Here is a 19,578-nt window from a genome sequence, read left to right on the forward strand (position 1 = left end):
ACATCATGAACTGCGATTCATGTGAGCTAGCTTTCAACTCATCCTATAAAAGCAACCTAGATACCATCAACCAGCATAGGTATATTGCCATTAGGTAGCTCTAGACTGTCGTTTGTCTCTGTAATAATAATGCTTAAGGGCGGTAGGGCAAGAAGCCTTGGCAGAAAATCGGCCCGCGGGGCCGTGAGTCATTGCCGCCCTACATTTATCGTCTTTTTTTATCTACCCCGCGACCCATCCCTCGCTCCCGGCCACAGATCGCACCGACAGCCATTATCTGACGACTGTCCCCTCGCCCGTCATGTCCATTGATTTTCCGGCTGAGGAAGAGATCACCCTCAAGAGGTGGAGGGAGATCAACGCCTTTGGCAGGCAAGTCGAGCTATCCCGTGGTCGCAAGCCATACACTTTCTACGATGGCCCTCCATTCGCAACGGGCCTTCCTCACTATGGTCACTTGCTCGCCTCGACTATCAAGGATATTATTCCTCGATACTGGTCGATGAAGGGTCACTATGTCGAGAGACGGTTCGGTTGGGATACACACGGTGTCCCCATTGAGTACGAAATCGACAAGAAACTCGGCATGTCGGGCTTGGAGGCCGTCGAAAAACTCGGCATCGAAAAGTACAATGAGGAGTGCAGAGCTATTGTCATGAGATTCGCGTCTGAATGGCGCGAGACCATTGAGAGACTCGGCCGCTGGATTGACTTTGACAATGACTATAAGGTACGTTACCCCGCTGATGCTGGTGCGAATACATATCGCCTCGATTTGTACTGACGGGGATTAGACCATGAACTCCAGTTTCATGGAATCTGTATGGTGGGTTTTCAAGCAGCTGTTCGACAAAGGACTCGTCTACCGTGGCTACCGTGTCATGCCTTACTCGACCGCACTCAATACCCCCTTGAGTAACTTCGAAGCGCAACAAAACTACAAAGATGTGCAGGACCCTGCAGTAGTTGTATCATTCCCTCTGGTAGATGACCCTGAGACCTGCCTTCTCGCATGGACGACCACGCCCTGGACTCTGCCTTCTAACGTCGCCCTCGCCGTCAACCCTGGTTTCGAGTACATCAAGATTTACGATGAAGCCTCCAAGAAGCACTATATCCTTCTCGAATCCCTCCTTCGCACACTCTACAAGGACCCTAAGAAGGCCAAGTTTAAGATTGTGGATCGTTTCAAGGGTGTGGACATGAAGGACTGGAAATACCAGCCACTCTTCGATTACTTCTACGAGGAGTTCAAGGACTACGGTTTCCGTGTGATAAATGGTGACTATGTCTCCGCTGAGGATGGTACCGGTATCGTCCACCAGTCGCCGGCCTTCGGTGAGGAGGATTACAACGTTGCTATGGCAAGCGGTGTTATCAGCGAAACACGTCTGCCACCCAATCCTGTCGATGAGAAGGGCTGCTTCACCGCGGAAGTCCGTGATTTTGTTGGTCAGCATGTCAAGGCTGCCGATAAGGCCATCATCAAGCATCTCAAGGGCATCGGCCGTCTGATCGTCGACAGCCAGATTACTCACAGCTATCCATTCTGCTGGCGTTCTGATACCCCTCTTATCTACCGCGCTGTGCCCTCCTGGTTTGTCAAGATCGGCCCCGTCATTCCCCAAATGCTTCAGGGCATTGAAGAGTCGCACTGGGTGCCTTCTTTCGTCAAAGACAGGCGTTTCGCCAGCTGGATTCAGAATGCTCGGGATTGGAACATTTCAAGAAACCGCTTCTGGGGAACACCGCTTCCGTTGTGGGTCAGCGACGACTTCAAAGAAGTCGTGGCTGTAGGAAGTGTCGAGGAGCTCAAGCAGCTGAGTGGCTACGAAGGAGAAATTACTGACCTTCATCGTGACAAGGTGGACAAGATCACTATCCCAAGTAAGCAAGGCAAGGGTGTCCTCCGACGTGTCAGCGAGGTGTTTGACTGCTGGTTCGAATCCGGTAGCATGCCATACGCATCCCAGCATTATCCCTTTGAGAACAAGGAGCAATTCGAGAAGAGCTTCCCCGGTGATTTCATCGCCGAGGGGCTCGATCAGACGCGTGGTTGGTTCTACACTTTGACTGTCCTGGGAACACATCTCTTCGGCACCCTGCCCTTCAAGAACTGCGTTGTGAACGGAATTGTTCTTGCTGAGGACGGAAAGAAGATGTCGAAGAGATTGAAGAACTACCCTGATCCGACGCTGATCATGCAGCGCTACGGTTCCGATGCCCTTCGACTCTATTTGATCAACTCTCCCGTCGTGCGTGCCGAGCCGCTCAGATTCAAGGAGTCTGGCGTGAAGGAGATCGTTGCCAAAGTTCTCCTCCCTTTGTGGAACAGCTACAAGTTCTTCGAGGGTCAGGCAGCTCTGTTCAAGAAGAACAATAGCATTGACTTCGTCTTCGACCCCAAGGCTGAAGCCACCAATACCAACGTGATGGACCGCTGGATCCTGGCCAGCTGCCAAAGTTTACTGAAGTTCGTGAACGAGGAGATGGCTGGATACCGTTTGTACACTGTAGTTCCTCGGTTGCTCGAGTTGATTGACAACACAACCAACTGGTACATCAGATTCAACCGCAAGCGTCTTAAGGGCGAGAACGGTATTGATGATACTCTGCATGCGCTGAACACCCTCTTCGAGGTTCTCTATACCCTAGTCAGAGGTCTCGCTCCCTTCACACCATTCATCACCGACACCATTTATCAGAAGCTGCTTCCCCACATTCCCCAGGCGCTCCGTGGCGAAGACAGCCGGAGTGTGCACTTCCTTCCCTTCCCCGAGGTGCGCGAGGAACTTTTCGATGAGGTTGTCGAGCGACGGGTAGCACGGATGCAGAAGGTCATCGAGATGGCCCGTGTCTCCCGTGAGCGCCGCTCCATCGGCTTGAAATCGCCTCTGAAGACTTTGGTTGTGATTCACCAGGATCAGCAATATTTGGACGATGTGAAGTCCTTGGAAGGCTACATCCTGGAGGAGTTGAATGTCCTTGAGCTTGTCTTGTCGTCCGATGAGGCCAAGTACAATGTTCAGTACAGCGTTAGTGCCGATTGGCCTACCCTGGGCAAGAAGCTGAAGAAGGATGCCCAGAAGGTCAAGAAGGCATTGCCATCCCTCACGAGTGATGACGTGAAGAAGTTTGTTGCTGAAAAGAAGATGCTTGTTGACGGCATCGAGCTCGTCGAGGGTGACCTTGTCGTGAAGCGTGGTCTCAAGGAGGATGTTGCATCTGAGGGAATGGAACCTAACGCTGATGCTGATGTGCTAACCATCCTTGACGCCAACCTATACCCCGAATTGGCTCAACAAGGATTAGGTCGAGAGATCATCAACCGTCTTCAGCGTCTGCGTAAGAAGGCCGGTTTGGTCCCTACTGATGATGTGAGAATGGAATATGCCGTTCTCTCTGATCCCGACAGTGTTGGTATCAACGAGGCTTTCGAGACGCAAGCCAAGGCCATTGAAAAGGCTGTCCGCAGGCCCCTGGAACAGGTTGCCGTGGTTGATGGCAAGGTCCCCAGCGGAGACAAGGAAGCTCTTATCATGGAGGAGGAGCAGGAAGTTCAAAAGGCAACTTTCCTGTTGCGGTTGCTCAAGCTGTAGCTTCGGGCCAATCTGTATTGAGAAATGCTGCATGAGAATAATTAAGATCTTAGATTTGTCTAAAGATGAATTATGTTTACGAATCTCTTGGTTCTATCTGGAATCGTAGCAATCACTTCTTCAGTCTCCAGGAAGCCCCTCTGTACTCCTGGCCCGGTGCGGTTTCCCCAGCCAATACTTCGGCCTCGACGACCTCATACCTTCTTGGATGCCGCCTATAACTTCATCAGTAATCTGCATCAACCATAGCTTCTGAACAGCATACCAAAAAGCAATCTTTTAGCTTCATAAACTCCTTAGCACACATGTCCTTGTGCACTGCATTGTAGTCAGCAACAATGCATTTGCCATATGTGGCTGCCTGAGGACTGATTAGATACCGACAGTACGAGCAACGGGGTGAACATGAACCTACCTCTGCAGAGCACTTAGAAGCAGCTTTTGCAAACTTCTCAATAGGTCTGACCCTTGTTGATGGCATTTTTGGTGTGTTACTGCAACTGATCCTCTGCAGCTTTTGTCTGGTGATGCAATTCAGAGCCATGGACCGGCCCAGGACAATACATTACATAAGCAGTACCAATCACATGACGTACGCATTCCCATCTGCGCGACACGAACAAAACAATTCGAGTTCCGGGGACAAAGCCGGGGTGCTCTGTGTCCTTCGTCTCAACATTCTGCAAAGTCGGACATACTATTTTTTCTGGATTTCTTGGATTTTGATTTTCTAGCATTGGACACTGCGGATCTTTGTTCTACCGTCACCTTTGCGTCCCGCAATGCATGATTTCGTTTTCCGCCTCCATGACCGATCTGCGAAAAACGCGCCTTAGGTCGCGGACTTTTCGATGCCTCCGAATCCCCCTCAGCGTAAGGCTTTATCCTTTGAAAACCCGTCGCTTTCAGACGAAGGTAGGCAACTTCGGTTACTAGGATGTCGCGATTTTGCGATCCGAGTTCTTTGTCTAATCTCCGTCTTTCTTGTGTATAGATGTCGGTCTCTTGTATCAGATCGTTATCCGCGCGGAGCTCGATCCGGACGCCAACCGACTTCCCTTCAGGGCGTTGTTCAAAGCGTACGATGAGGTCATTGCCGAGCATGAAGTGGACGCGGATCCAGGCCATGCCTGTCTGCGCTTCCTCTTCAAGATGGGAAGCAAAGAAGTCGTAGGCGATTCTCTCTTTGAAAAGTTCGAGAATCTGCTTCGCCAAATGGGTATTGTCATTGAATTTGGAGGCGATGATACCTTCACCGAGACGAATGATACATATGAGGATAAAGAACCCTCAATTGAAGGGTTGCGCAATAGGAGGGTTGATCTCGATACGACGTCAAGGGAGGATACCACGCAGACAAGGCGCCGTAGGCGAGCATCCTTCAACTCTATGTATGATGTTGGTGAAGACATTACGCAAAGAAGCTTCGTCAACCGTCCGAGCTCGCGTTCCTCCATGTCGCGTCTGCAGACAGGGAAGACTGAATTCCCTGAGCCGACACCGGCCCGGGCCGAGAAACAACGGACCTCTCCTGACAGGACTCAATTAATGGCTCAGTTTGTGGACGTTGGGCGTAAGTTGATGCGCCGAATGGAGGAGCTGGCTTCTAAGGATGAGAGACGGGATAAAACACCAGCTTTTGTTGGCAAAGATGCCAGATCTGCAGTTGACCGAGACCGTTCTGAGAGAATGGCAGAAGCCTCGCAATCAAAGTCACGGTCCCGGGCTGCCCGCGCCGCGAGCTCCACAGCCTCGGATGAAGACAGTGAAGGGTCTACTACATCCTCACAGGAGGACGCGCACAACCCTTTCGAGAAAAGGGAGGTACCCCCGGAAATGCTATATAGACCATCACTCTCCGATTTGCTGCGCGATGCTTCGACATTCAATATGTATCGTCAGCGCGCAATCGCTCGGCGCATTCTGACGCAGTGGTTGAAGAAGGCGGTTCAGACACAGCAGACTCACAGAAACATGGAGGTGGTCGCGGTCAATCGCGACAGGATAACCCTCCTACGGCAAGCTTTTGATACGTGGCGTACAATTATCCAAGATAAACGCCGGGTTGCTCAAACAGAGAAATTTTTCAAACATCTCGAAGAGCGTGCTGGACGCGCTAGAGATCTCTATCTTATGACCAAAGCTTTCACGCATTGGGCGCAAATCGCCTCTGACGAAGTTGCAAAAACGTCAGCTGCCCGACGGCATATTCTTCGTGTCAAGTATTTCAACGCCTGGCGTGAAATCACAGCTGTCAACGAGCTGAAAGCTCAGCGATTCGCGCTGCGAAGACCCTTTAATGCCTGGCGAAGCAAGGCCAGAGAAGCGAAGGAAATGGAGCAAAGAGCAGTGGCTGTCCATAACAAAAAAGTGTCACATGCGGTCTACTGGCAATGGTTCTGGAGTTTCTGTGATCGGCGGGCGCCCCAGTGGTACGATCATCGCCTCAAGCGACGTTCCTTGCTTTACTGGTTGCGAAAGTTCCGCATGAATAGGGAGCGTATTCAAGAGATAGACGCGAAGAATAAGCATACTGCGACTGCGACAGCTTGGCAGCTATGGCATCAGAGATCTCAAGCTATTGTTGCTGCGGAAAAAGACGCTATATCTATGGATCGCAAGCAAGTCCTGCAGGAAAAACTCGAGGAATGGAGAGTCGAGGCTCGATTACGCCCAATTGCTTCTCGCGTCTCCGCGACGATAGATAGAAATATTACCCAAACGGCATTCTCGCAGTGGGCCAAACGGCTCCGAATGCTCAGAGAAGCGAAAGAAGTGGATCGACTAAGGGTTATGCGCAATGCTTGGACCGCTTGGAATGATCTACTTCGATGTCAGGCTCTGACTGCGCGGATAGAAGAGCGCATGAAGATGGAAATCATGTACAAATGGATTCTCGCGGAACGGTTTCGACTGATGCAAAGGATTCGCGATCAACGAATCACCCGCGATGTGTTCGCTAGGTTTGTGACAAACGTGCGTGACACTTATACACGTTTGTTGCAGCATGCCGATGTACATGAGGAGTACCGCAACGAAGAACTTCTCCGATCGAAATTCATCTGCTGGCGGGAACAGCTTGCGCTTCAGCGCCAACGCGAAGTGGCTGCGGCTGAATTCTATGCGCCACGCCTTCAGCAGGAATCGCTCGTGGCCTGGCACTCGAAACACCAACACACGACGAAATTGGAGGGGTGGGCTCGCGACGCACGGTATTACTTCCTAGCGACCCGAACGATCAAAAAGTGGCACAAGGCTACATTGGACTCTGCCAAGCGTCGTCGTCAGGAGGCCTATGCCAAAATGCGGCGAAAGATCAAGATCAATCTTGCCCTCAAAGCGCTAACGCACTGGCATTCGAGAGCTCAGCATGTAGCAGAATTGGAGCAGCAAGGCATAGCCCTTTGCCGGAGCAAGACTTTGGTTATCGCAGCACAATATGTGGAGACATGGCGCGACTCGACAGATAAAAGAGTACAGGACTGCGAAGAAGCAGACATCTTGTACGCCCGCCAGATTGCTCGAGGTCAACTGGCACGCTGGAGGGAATCGTCCGCCAAGTATCGCGACCTGAAGCAACAAGCGAACGACGTTTACCGCCTGCACGGCTTGGGTCGCGCAAACGGCCAGCTTCGCAAACTCAGCCTTCGCGTCTTCCAGATCAAGAGCTCTTTCGAAACTGCAAATTCTATGCATGAACGCAACTTGAGAAAACATGCAAGAAGCATGTTCCGCCATTGGTTAGAGAAGGCCAGAATGAGACTTGAAGCCCGAGACATTCCGGGTCCATTGAAAACTCCTGCAAGAGCCTTTGACGGTGCACTCACGAACGGGACAGACGAGGCCATTTTTGATCCTTGGTATCGAAATGAGACTCCATTCAAGCTCAGCGATTTCCGTACCGAGTCTCAAGTACCCTCAGCAACTCCGCTAACCACCCCTAACTACATGATGTCTCCGTCCAAGCGAGCCGCGCGAGCCAAAGCGCTCACGCAAATTTCTACAACCCCTGCGACGCCTCTGTATACGCCGTTTGCCAGTCGATTGTTGCGTGCCGAGGGTATGGGCACGCGGACTGGTTCAAGCTTCCGGAATCGCAGTGGCCGGGGCAACGGCTTAGGCACAAGTGTGCGATTTGTCGATCAACCCCCTCAGTCGCCGACTGACGGTCGAGGCTCGGGGAATCGACGTCCCTGAGATATTATGTGCTTCTGAAGAGGTTGGCGCTTTTGTTCGTGTATATGCTTTCCTTTTTGATTCGTTTCGCGATTGGTGCATTATTGGATGAGCATATCGATACCTTGTTGCATGTTCGCGTGGCGTGTGGTCAAGTGCATCATGGGTTTTCGAGTATTTATATCGACGTAAACCACTGTTGATTTTGGGTATATGTACAATGAGTGATAGACGACCAAGCGATTCTGTGATGAGTGACGCAATTGACGCAATTAAGTGCAGACGGTGTTTATCTGCTTCTTGGACACTTTGGATGCCCTTTAAATAGTAGCATGACATCGATGCTGCAGTAGAGCATAATACTGCCATAACACAATTTGCCTAGAGATAATCCTAGTCCTCTATGTAAAGATTAGGTCGACGTTGATCGCATGTTCTGGTCACACGGCGGGAGTGCCTATGGTGGAGCAAGTACAGATAGCGGAAACAGCGTGGTTGACATCAACATCTCACACCTCCGGACGGAGTATATCGCTTTCTTCCCCCACAAGTACAGAAATCAGCATATCTAATTTTCTCATCGACATTCTCGCACATTCTTCAACCGGCGCTTGTCGTCATCACGTGTCTATTACTGGCAATGGTGTAGCACCACCGAGCGCAACAAGCGTCCAACTCGATCAACGACCGCCTCTATGCGAGCGGTGCTGCCAGGGAGACCCCCAGCGAAGCTCCAGTCTTTCAGCACAGCGCTGTGGGACGGTCTCCGCGTGGTTGTAAGCAAACATCCTTGTGATTCTTGAGACGATCTCATGCTTCATTTGCTTGACTACGAGCTCCGCTGACCCTTTGTCGCTTTCGCGTTTCCCCGTAGGTGTACATTTCCGGGCATGCGCTTGTTATCCTCGGCGGTCCGCAGACCCTCCTTCAGACCATCTACGTGGACGAGGCCAAGACACTCGAGGCTGTGACGATTGATGAAGCTTCTGGGAAAATTGCTGTGTGTGGTGGACCGGACGTTTTCATCTACCAGCCGTACGGCATCCAGCATGAAACGTTGAAGGTGCGTGTTGTTGTCCTGCGATTAGTGGTGGTCGCACGTTGCTGATTTTGCTGGTTATTTTGGAATGCAGTGGTCTCTTGTACATACCTTTCGCGGCGAAGACGATGGCGAGACGATCCGAACCCTGTCCTGGGGCTCTCCCGATGAGCTACTCCTGGGCAATTCGCACCTCACACTGTGGTTCTTAAATGACGTGCCGCGCCTTATATGGAAGCAGAAGCTCGCCAACCCGGTCAAGTTCGCGCAGTTCTCTCCCGATTCGACACTGGTGGTCACTACGGGACATTACGATCGCATGGTCAAGGTTTGGCGGCGGCTCTCCTTCGGTGCAGATGATGTGCGGTTCGAGGTTTCATATCTTCCACACCAGGGGGTTGTTACAGGGATACATTGGCGTAAGCCAATTCATCGAGAACAATCATTGGAAAATGTGTTCTATACCCTGAGCACGGATAATAAGATCAGGGTCTGGGCTGCGATCGACCATCATGCGCCGTCGCCTCTCCAGTTATGGACGGAGATTGACATGGGCGCGTCTGTTCAGCCGAGGGAGACCGCCGACGAGAAGAATAGGCATCGTCGATATGGGTTCATTGTCGACAGTCGAGAATTTTGCCTTGCGACTGAACGAGCCGTGCAGCGAAGTGTGGGAAACAAGGAGAACCATGCTTTGGAACACATTATTGAAGTCGCGAACAAGAACCCGGAAATTTGCGTTGTGCTAGACGGACAAGGTCATATGTCTGCATGGGCTTTGGAGGATGTTGGGTCCAAGGCCAAGTCGAACATGACCGCTTTCAACATTCTTCATGTCGAAAGCATTGATTTCTCCTTCATGTCTGGACTGTCCGCGGAGGAGGATTATGCTCAGTTCTGTGCTTTTCAGACCACACCACTGGGAGACTCATTTTCTATCATTGTCCATCATTTCGATGGCAGAATTGAGTGGTTTGATTCGCAGGTTGATGTCCTGTTTGATCCAACGCCGCGCAAAAACCGGATCGCCCTGAAAGCATCTTGGACCGGACATAATGATCCTATCAAGAAGATCGTTCGGAATGCAGCTGGAGACACGCTTGTTTCTCGGACCAACGAGAACAAGGCCACGATCTGGAAGCAAAGGTGGAGACATGGTCGGTCGGTTTTGGTCCGGAAAAGCTGGCTCTACTCGGACGAGCACATTCATCGTAGCTGCGTGATAGAAAGTGGTGACTTTCTGGTCAATCTTCACCATTACGGCATCTCTGTCTGGGATGTCCGCTCTTTTCATGCCCGAAAGATCGCCTCTCAATCGTTCGAACTCTCGAGCAAACCGCTCTGCGTTCTTCCGTTACCGACAGCGGAGAGGGACGGCAACGTTGTCTACATTGCAACAATAGGGGCTGATATGAATGGGATAGCATGGGAGATACGTTTACCTACTGGAAAAGCTCAGACGAATGGTCTCTTGTCAGCAAGACAATGTTCACTGCGGAAGTTTTGTTCCTTCAATCTTGGTCTCGACGAGGACATGTCGTACATCTTGCCTGTCGACCCTGCAGGCCCTCAAAAAACAGTATCGGGATTCTTCGACCTCTTTTCTCCGGATATAGCGCTGTCGTATACCACGCGTGGTGTCATTCATACCTGGACTGCCAAGGTCGACCAGCATAACAGCCATGTGGAGTTCTTGCTGACCTCGACCGTCGACACGGGCATTGAGAATCCGTCCCTCGCCAGTGGGAGCTCCACCAAGAAGGCAGCTCTTGTTGACGCGGACCGCACTCATCTGACCATCTGGGATACAAACGGTGCGCAACTGGAGTTTGAGGAGCACTTCGCCCAGCACGATGTCATTCGCGATCTCGATTGGACATCTACGCCGGACAAGCAGTCAGTTTTGGCAATTGGTTTCCCGCATAAAGTCATACTCCTGTCTCAGTTGCGCTATGACTATCTCGATGCTCGTCCATCCTGGACGCAGATCAGAGAAATCTGGATCCGGGATCTGACACCTCATCCCATCGGTGATTCATGCTGGCTTAGCAACGGTCACCTTGGAATTGGCGCTGGAAATCAGCTCTTTGTTTACGACAACGAGATTGACGCCAGCGACCGCTTAGTTTCGCAGCTCCGCATACCTTCTCGCGGTCTGCCTTCAGTTGACTTGTTCGAGGTTGTTAGTCGACTAAACGGTCCGCTACCTGTCTTTCACCCACAGTTCCTTGCGCAATGCATCCTCAGTGGCAAGACAAATGTGGTACATTCTGTCTTGACGACTCTGCATCGGAAATTGAAATTTTACACTGAAGGCGACGACATTGATGGCTTTTTGGAAAGGCCGCTGGAAGACTTTTACGTGGAGCACGACATTCCGCAGCAAGCATCTTCCAAACATTTACAGGCCTCGTACGCCGACCTGGATCTGAGTGAAACCTCCAATGTGATGGACGAAAACGCTGCCGCCGCACTGAATGAGAATCTCTCTCGCTTCGCATTGCCGCAACTGTCAAGCCATGAGCAGTTCCGCCTAGCTGATACAATCGAATGCGTTGCCACGGTCGAAAAGCACCGACGGTCAATGGATGACAATGCTGCTCGCTATCTTTTGTTCTTTCGACAGCACATGCTGAGAAGAAGTCAGGGCGTCGCAAATAAGGATACCGTTTCTTGGAGAGAGATCGTTTGGGCGTTCCATAGCGGCAGCCAAGATATCCTGTCCGATCTTGTGTCAAGACAGTACGGCGGCAAGATGCAATGGGCGTCGGCAAGGGAAAGTGGTATCTTTATGTGGCTGATAGACTCTAATGCTATTGTAAGCAATCTCCGACGTCACCGGTTACAAGGATGAAGAGCTAACACAGTACAGCGAGCACAATTGGAGCTCGTCGCGCGCAATGAGTATACCAAGACGGAGGAAAAGAATCCTGTTGGCTGTTCCTTGTTCTATATCGCGCTCAAGAAAAAGAATATTCTACAGGGCCTGTGGCGGATGGCAAGTTGGCACCGCGAACAAGGTGCCACTCAACGGTTACTAGCAAATGACTTCCAAGAACCTCGATGGAAGACTGCAGCTCTGAAAAACGCTTATGCTCTGCTTGGGAAACGGAGGTTTGGTATGATCTTCCTGCACAAGGCCCGATTTAAAGTAAGCTTTCTCTGACATTTTCCCAGAGTACGCCGCGGCTTTCTTCCTTCTTGCAGACCAGCTACGCGATGCGGCCAACGTCTGTTTGAACCAGGTCGGGGATTTACAGCTTGCAATCGCTATCACGCGTGCGTACGAAGGAGACAATGGGCCCGTTTTGAGAGAAATCCTGGAAGAGAGGGTCTTGCCCGAAGCCGCATCTGACGGGAACCGATGGATGGCGTCGTGGGCCTTTTGGATGCTAGGCCGTCGCGACATGGCTGTCCGCTCGTTAATTGTAAGATGGTATCGCTTGTTCCTTCTCTGTCTTGTACTGACAACTGCTCGTATAGTCACCCGTTGAGACCTTGATCCCTTCTACCCCTTCATCTCCTGGAAGCCCTGGCTCAATCTCACTACAGGCGAAGTCATTCTTATCCAACGATCCCGCGTTGGTCGTTTTGTACAAACAACTCCGGGAAAAGACTCTACAAACCCTGAAAGGGGCTTCTCAAGTGTCAGCCCGAGCAGAATGGGATTTTATCATTCGCAATGCCCGCCTGTATGACCGCATGGGATGCGACCTTCTTGCCCTGGACCTTGTGCGCCACTGGGAGTTTCTCAGCGTGCCTCCCCCACCGAAGACGTTGAAAGATGTAACGCACAAGCTGCAGGAAAACGGCGTTGATTACCGAAAGATGCTTCGACGACGAAGCAGTCTTGTGGTGGCAGACTTGCCGATCAAAGCTGGTCTTTCGCAGGAACCAAAGACACCAGCTGTATCACAGAAAACACAACCACCCCCTACGATGTTCCACGAACCCGACGCCAACTCGCTGCTCGACAGCTTCGGATTCTGATCTGCACTTGTTGTTGTTGTTGATTTTTTTCAGCGTGGAGGCGTCTGGTGTACGTATATACTCTTCTATTGACCGCAAATAATCGCTTCGCGAGCCATGCTCTGAAGTTGAATCTCTTGTATAGCACGAACTGGCTTTACATGAATTTGCTAGACTACGGAAGACGTGAATTCATAATTGGGACGTTGATCATATACAAAACCATCATCATTCTGGCCTTCTTCACATTCAAAAATCACAGGCAAGGTAGATCAGGCTCAAGTCTATACAGTCCAACTACATTAACCGGGAGAAGGAGACCCTACAGCCGTATACGCAGTGCCCTCCGCAGCGAGACCGGCCTGGCAACAGTACTGGAACCCGTCCCATTCAAATAAAGCGCGGTCTGGTTCGCCAAGTCCATCGAATTGTTCACATGGAGATCAGGACGGTCATGAAGCAGGGGCTTATGGCCATCCGCCGGTTGTTCAGTCGACTGCACCTCTTCGTCCGCCTCTTGCTCTTCGCAGTCCAACCTGACCCAGACCTGGTTATACGAGACGAAGTTCCTGGCGACACAATCACTAGACGCGAAGCCGTGCTTCACCTCCTCTTCGAGGAGAGGCTGGTCGACGCACCCGGGGACTTCGTGTATGGAAATTCTGCATTTCTCGGGTCTGGTGCCTTCGACTTTGACTTCCGCGTCAAAGGACATGTGCGTTACCTCGCGGCCGTATGGGAGTGGCACGAAGATGTTCGTGCAGGTCCCTGGGGAGATGTTGAGCGCTGAGATGAACTCCTCGTGGGGAAGGTGGTCTGGGCCTGAGGCTGGGTGCAGGCGGTTGATGGGACAGGAGGGCAAGAATTCGGCCCAGATGCGGGCTGTAGTTGAGGAGGCGAGCGCAGGTGTCAGGATAAGGAGGAGGGTGAGGTGCTGCGATGCGATGCTGTTAGAGTTGTATCGTGCATAATAGAGGTTTGTCTTACATTCTTGAAATGCATGGTGGTGATAGTCCGCAGGAAGAGAGACGATTTGCACTGAGGCGTGGTCCCTCACTTACTAGGCCTGAAGAACATAAGCCTATATATGCATGCAACTTTTGAGCCAAAGCCAAATGGTGATCGTAAATAAGTCCCGATGGCAGGAATCAGCCACGATCAAACCTTGAACCTCGACACGACACGACACGAGACGAGACGAGACGCCTGGAACGACTGCACATACCTCGTTTCATTTCCACTGTCTCTGATGAATCGACACGCACATGCACACGCTAGTGCGATGGACTGATGGTCAGGTCTACAGTCTGCAGTGCAGATCGCGCATTCCGGGCCAAGCTCATAATGGCGCGCGCCAGTAGTGTTCGTGGCTTGATGGCTTGCATTCCATTCCGTTGTTTTGTTGACGGTGACGCGCCTGTCGAGTTGGCAATGCATGAGGTGCTAGAGACTTCGGGCTATATCGTTATCATGCTATGTTCTCAGGGGGATGGGATGTCAGTAGCAGATGCTGGATGAGTGCGTTGGTTCGGTGAAGTGGTTATATCGATCCAGTCACCGGGTGTTCCTTGTGGAAGGAATCGCGCGGTCTTTGAGTAGGCTCAGTCCTTCGGAATGCGAGCTTCGCTCTCGGAATCAAGAAACGAGTCGTTACGGATGGGACGTTATTATCCCCCTATACGGTCAGTACAATTGACGGATATCGAAATATAATACCACTAGGCTAAAAAGGTGTCCGGACATTAGTCCTATCAGTCTAGGGTCTTATACTTTTCAACAACGGAGCAATAGGACTCATACTGGCGACGATACTATGATCTACGGATCTTCATATGTAGCGACCCTCCAGAAATGAATAGTATGTTGATTGACATTGTCATGTCAAGAAAAAGTGCTTATTAAAATTAAAATACAAGACTGTGTGCATGTCAAGTTCCCTTTCACATCAACCCATCTCACTCCCGCCCGTGATGCAAGTTGCAATCCAATCTCTCACAGCTTGAAGCGAGCCCGCCGCTCACCGGAAACCGAGCATTTTTGTGAGTTCACCAAGGCCGAGACTGTCAGCAGGATTTGAGGCCTTTCTCTCCTCAGGAGCTTGCTCGGCCTCCTCGGAACCTTGCTCGGGCTCCTGCTCCTGCTTAGGAGCAGCCTCTGCCTGCCTGGAATCTTGGTGAGCCTCCTGCTTAGGACCGTTCTGTGCCTCCTGTCCCTGCTTGGAACCCTGTTGAGCCTCCTGCTTAGGACTATTTTCTGCCTGCTGTGCCTGCTGTGCAAGTTGTTCAGCCACCTCCTTAGGGCCTATTGGCTCCTTCTTGACAGGGGCGTCCTCGCTGCAATCGAGCTGGAACGAGATGTACTTCACTTCGTCGCTGAAGTAGCGTTCAGGGATGCACTTGACCTCGAGTGGGCTCTCGAGAGGAATCCATAGAGTAGGGAAGCCCAGGCAACCTTCGTTGTCGAAGACCTTGAGAGCCTTGCAGTAAGGAACGGTGTCCTTGGTGAGGGGCTCAATGTCGAAGTTGTAGTAGGACACGTCCAGGCCATGACTGACCTTGACTTTATCGCAAGTATAGGGCGTGGTTACTACCTTCGGTCCCGGCTTGATGATTTCCTGGGCCACCTTTTTAGGGCAAGTGTCTAGCGAGTTGACTGTGACGAAGGCAGCGGCGGCCTGGCGAGCAACAACGGCGGTAGGCGCCAGCGCGAGCGCAGATGCCACGGTGACGAACTGGAGAATCAGCAATTGACCAGCTCATGCAGAGCACAAGAGAACTCACCTGAGAGTAATGCATTTTGTCAAAAGACTAAGTGAGCGGAGGGTCTTACGCTTTGCGTGAGGTAAAGGGTCCGTCCTAAATGAGCGACTGCGGTAGGTTCTTGGAAGGATGCGAAATTCAAAAGAGGCCAGCGCCTCAGGGACACAGACCGTCTATTTATGCCCATTGTATGAGGACAACAATCCAACGCGTAGTAGGGCTCCGATCGCTTCTCTCATCCTTGAGGTAAACACCTTTCTTGAACTAGGGCACATGCCTGCTTCCCTGGAATGCAGACACGCAGGAACAGGAAAGGGCCTGTGTGCCCTAGAGTTTGCAAACAACGCATCCATTCTTGAGCGGAGTTTTTTTTTTGCACTCGAGGCTCACTCGAGGCTTAGAGAGGGAATGTGAGCCCCTGCATTGTGAAAGTTAACCTAGGATTTGAATGTCCTCGTTCGAAGCTCCGCAAGGCAAGGGACTCATGTTTAGGTATTTACTCTCGCGCTCAACCAATCACTGGCTCTGCCTGTTCCTTGGAAGATTAGCCCCTTCAAGGGTACGACACACGAGATGGAGCCCAAAAATGTACTCCGAGTTGGAAAGTCTTTTCAGAGACTGGGAGCTTTGCTGAGGGCTGGCACCGTTACCGCGCACCCACAGCGTCACTGCTTCACCTGCGCTTTTCCATACCTTATTTTGCTCCCCTATCTGAAAGTGACTATTTTGCCCCATTATCAACTTTGTGCAATTTTTCTTGCAACGTCACGATGCGGAGACATCCGCGAACTTGGTCAGGGACGGATGTTGTTTGTAAATGCCACTTGAATAAGGGTTTCCCCAAGGAGCACCTGGACGAGTATCCACCACTTCCTTTCGAGTGAACATTCGCATTCCTCGACCGAGGCTTCGGCGGTTTCCTGGCATGATGCACCAATCGACCTTCAGCAGATGGAGTGGGCAGCTTTGGCACACATTAGCTCCGAATCGAACCGGTTTTACTATGCTGCCTTCTATGCTGAGGACCTCACTGTTGAATCAGCGGAACAAGAATAATCTCCGTGGACCAGATTTCAATCCTGACGTCAGCTGAGTCTACAGGCATATGCCAGCCAGAGAAGCCAATGAGCTCAGCTATCATCAGTCTCATCGATCGGTTGATTGACTGCTGCGTCATCTCTTGCCTTGAACAACCCTGAAGCTCTTTGACGTTATCGCTGTCTCTCTACCTCTTCATTCAAACAGAGGTCTGCTTGGCGATCAAGAGCAAACATGGCCTCCACGGACTTGGCGGTCGACTTTGTTTATTTTTCTTGCTTCAGCTCAAGGACTGACTACCAAGGCATAATACGAGTACAGTCAGTGCACTCTATGCGCTGTAAGCCTGTATACATGGTCCGCGCGGTGATTCGGCGGGCTTACTCGGCGACAAGGATGCTTTGAAAATGGACGAGCGCCAAGTTGCCCTCATGCCTGGGTTCTTGTCACGGTCTGACTATGAGTTGACATGTAGATAAGTCGTCATCGGACGATATCTGAAGATGCAATGCCTCGTATTCCCGGGGTTCCTGGTCGACTGCTCGACGGTGGTGGACAGGTCAGGGTCCCTTGTAGAGGACGAGCATTCTGCTGAAGATCTATGGCTATAATTGAGTCATATATCACGAAGAGCTCTCCTCGGTTGGATCAAGTAGCGTGACGTTGCACTACCGAAAAGTCGAGCGAAGTCCATGCAACATGACGGAGTCATCTATATCCTACACTGATGTGTAAGCAATTTTCCCTGTGGCAAGTCCTGCTGCTGATATAGATTCAGGCTCATCATCGGCGCCGGCCCTTCTGGTCTGATGGCCGCCTACTGGATGGCACGCTGTGGTGTGAATGCACGAATTATTGACAAGCGTGGCACCAAGGTATTTACCGGGCAGGCGGATGGACTGAGGCCCAGGACGCTTGAGCTGCTTGACAGCATAGGAGTTGTGCATCGAGTCCTTCACGAAGCCTGTGAGGCAGCAGAATTCACGTTCTGGGTCAGTCAGGCTCTTTCAAATGGGGTTTGGGTGGTGGTCGACGGACATTGGCTGACGCAAGGTTTCAGGGCCCGAGTGAGGATGGTCGACTGAAGAGACAAGAACAGCATCCGATTCACGATGTGAACAATTCACCCTTTGGCAACTGCCTCCTGAACCAAGGGAGAATTGAACGTTTCATCTTGGATGCCATCAGAGACCGTTCTGATCTCGAAATCGAGAGACGCGTCATTGCAGAATCACTGGAGTACGATGAGACCCTCGAGAATAGCGGCGATGCGTACCCCATCACGGTTACTTTGAGAACCCTCAGCGAGGAAGAAGCGAATCCTTCCCCCGCTCACGGTGGTTCTGGAGGCGCACGAAATGGACTATTCCGAAGTAACATCACGCCTGATGATTGGGACGATTTAATCAAGAAGAGCAAAGAGAGACCGGGAAATGTCGAGACGGTGAAGGCCAAGTACCTCATTGGCTGTGATGGGGCACACAGCTGGACCAGGAAACAGTTGAACATACCTTTCGAAGGATCTACAACTGAGCACATATGGTACTTTACCCTGTTCCGCCTGGTGTTTGACTGACTCATTGTCTCAGGGGTGTTGTCGATATGGTTCCCATCACAAACTTCCGTGAGGCTGGTTGTGCCCCATAGCTCTATGCCGGCTGCTGACTCCTGGTAGCTGATATCCGCCGGGTGTGCACCGTGGCAACTGAATACGGCACTCTCTTGGTCATCCCGAGGGAAAAGCAGCTTGTCCGGCTCTATCTGCCTCTGCAAGCTGTTGACGGCATTTCGGTATCCTTAGATCGATCCTCAATTACTCTTGACATGGTTCGGCAAAAGGCCAAGGAAGTGCTGAGACCCTTCGACTTTGACTTCAAGATCTGCGACTGGTGGACAGTTTATCAGGTAGGGTTTAACTCCAATATTGCATTTTGAGGCAGAAAGAGTAACTCGAGGGCCCTTACAGGTCGGTCGGCGGCTCGCGTCAAATTTCACGAAAGGGCGAATTCATCTCGCCGGAGACGCCATTCACACCCATTCTCCCAAGGCAGGTCTGGGCATGAACATGAGTATGCAAGATGGATTCAATATCGGCTGGAAAGTGGCGCTCGTCGCGAAAGGGATTGCTCGCCCTTCTATACTCGCAACTTACGAGCTAGAGCGTAAAAGAACTGCGCAAATGCTGATCGATCTGGACCGCCGCCTGCAGCCGTTGTTTGTGAAGGAGCAACAGGGCGATGCTGCAGAAAGCACGGCCCCTAGCAATGGCAAGGAAACACTGATGGACCTGATCCAATTATCCATCGCATTTGCCAATGGATATGTCTGCTACTACGGGCCCAGCTCTTTAGTCCACAAGGGAGGTGAGGATATTGCTGCGAATCTGATCCCTGGAGAAAGATTCCCACCAGCCAAGATCCGTAATCAGGCAGACGGCCAGGCCTGGTGGACAACACGCCTTTTCAAAAGCGACGGGCGCTTCCGAATTGTGCTCCTCGCAGGAGATTTGCGTCACAAACATCAGAGGCAGCGCGTCGAGGCTTTCAGCACCCATCTAGCTTCAGCCGAATCGGTTCTCCAGCGGTATAGACCCGAAGGCGAGAAACTCGACAGTCTCATTGAAGTGATCACTATTCACAGTGCTCCAGTGCGAGAGATGGACTTTCCCGACTTTCCGGAAATGCTCAGGCTGTTTGACGAGGAGAGAGGATGGGCCTACGACAAAATTTGGAGTGATGACGACTGCTTCTGGGACCGACAATGTACCGGAAAAGGGTACGAATCTTGGGGTGTTGACAGAGTACGAGGTGCTCTCGTCATCCTCAGACCCGATCAGCATATTGGATGGGTTGGAAACATCGAGGATATCGATGAAATGACCTGCTATTTTGAACAAATCTTTCAGCCTCCACAGAAGACTGTGAACGTGGAGAGCAATGCGTAAGAATAAGACTGTTATGGATCTGTTTTAGGAATGTTGGTTAGCCTTGTTAGCCAT

The 19,578-nt window shown here is 51.4% G+C and overlaps 6 protein-coding genes across 6 annotated transcripts, besides 2 other annotated features; 4 read left to right on the forward strand and 2 right to left on the reverse strand.

The window, feature by feature from the left end:
* Positions 1-301: 301 nt before the first annotated feature.
* On the forward strand, positions 302-3,599 carry NFIA_011790 (isoleucine--tRNA ligase ILS1; the record flags this gene model as incomplete). The annotated part of the gene is made up of 2 exons (XM_001264386.1): positions 302-730; positions 795-3,599. 2 exons carry the CDS (start codon positions 302-304, stop codon positions 3,597-3,599), a joined length of 3,234 nt encoding a protein of 1,077 aa, XP_001264387.1.
* Positions 3,600-4,450: 851 nt separating this feature from the next.
* NFIA_011800 (Sfi1 family protein) lies at positions 4,451-7,796 on the forward strand (the record flags this gene model as incomplete). The annotated part of the gene is made up of 2 exons (XM_001264387.1): positions 4,451-4,514; positions 4,594-7,796. The coding sequence occupies 2 exons, from the start codon at positions 4,451-4,453 to the stop codon at positions 7,794-7,796; spliced, it is 3,267 nt and encodes a 1,088-aa protein (XP_001264388.1).
* A 674-nt stretch (positions 7,797-8,470) lies between these two features.
* Positions 8,471-12,804, forward strand: NFIA_011810 (WD repeat protein; the record flags this gene model as incomplete). The annotated part of the gene is made up of 6 exons (XM_001264388.1): positions 8,471-8,551; positions 8,650-8,838; positions 8,909-11,632; positions 11,687-11,933; positions 11,992-12,242; positions 12,298-12,804. The coding sequence occupies 6 exons, from the start codon at positions 8,471-8,473 to the stop codon at positions 12,802-12,804; spliced, it is 3,999 nt and encodes a 1,332-aa protein (XP_001264389.1).
* Positions 12,805-13,105: 301 nt separating this feature from the next.
* Positions 13,106-13,785, reverse strand: NFIA_011820 (uncharacterized protein; the record flags this gene model as incomplete). Its single annotated transcript, XM_001264389.1, has 2 exons — positions 13,106-13,717; positions 13,771-13,785. The coding sequence occupies 2 exons, from the start codon at positions 13,783-13,785 to the stop codon at positions 13,106-13,108; spliced, it is 627 nt and encodes a 208-aa protein (XP_001264390.1).
* Positions 13,786-13,956: 171 nt separating this feature from the next.
* Positions 13,957-13,988: a microsatellite.
* An 812-nt stretch (positions 13,989-14,800) lies between these two features.
* On the reverse strand, positions 14,801-15,578 carry ccpA (the record flags this gene model as incomplete). The annotated part of the gene is made up of 2 exons (XM_001264390.1): positions 14,801-15,514; positions 15,564-15,578. The coding sequence occupies 2 exons, from the start codon at positions 15,576-15,578 to the stop codon at positions 14,801-14,803; spliced, it is 729 nt and encodes a 242-aa protein (XP_001264391.1).
* Positions 14,939-15,053: a microsatellite.
* A 1,701-nt stretch (positions 15,579-17,279) lies between the features above and the next one.
* On the forward strand, positions 17,280-19,524 carry NFIA_011840 (putative phenol 2-monooxygenase; the record flags this gene model as incomplete). The annotated part of the gene is made up of 6 exons (XM_001264391.1): positions 17,280-17,311; positions 17,359-17,572; positions 17,641-18,122; positions 18,170-18,204; positions 18,256-18,485; positions 18,547-19,524. 6 exons carry the CDS (start codon positions 17,280-17,282, stop codon positions 19,522-19,524), a joined length of 1,971 nt encoding a protein of 656 aa, XP_001264392.1.
* Between the last annotated feature and the right edge of the window lie 54 nt (positions 19,525-19,578).

This window comes from Aspergillus fischeri, genomic scaffold, assembly GCF_000149645.3.
Source record: "Aspergillus fischeri NRRL 181 1099437636249 genomic scaffold, whole genome shotgun sequence".
NCBI classification, from domain to species: Eukaryota; Fungi; Ascomycota; class Eurotiomycetes; order Eurotiales; family Aspergillaceae; genus Aspergillus; species Aspergillus fischeri.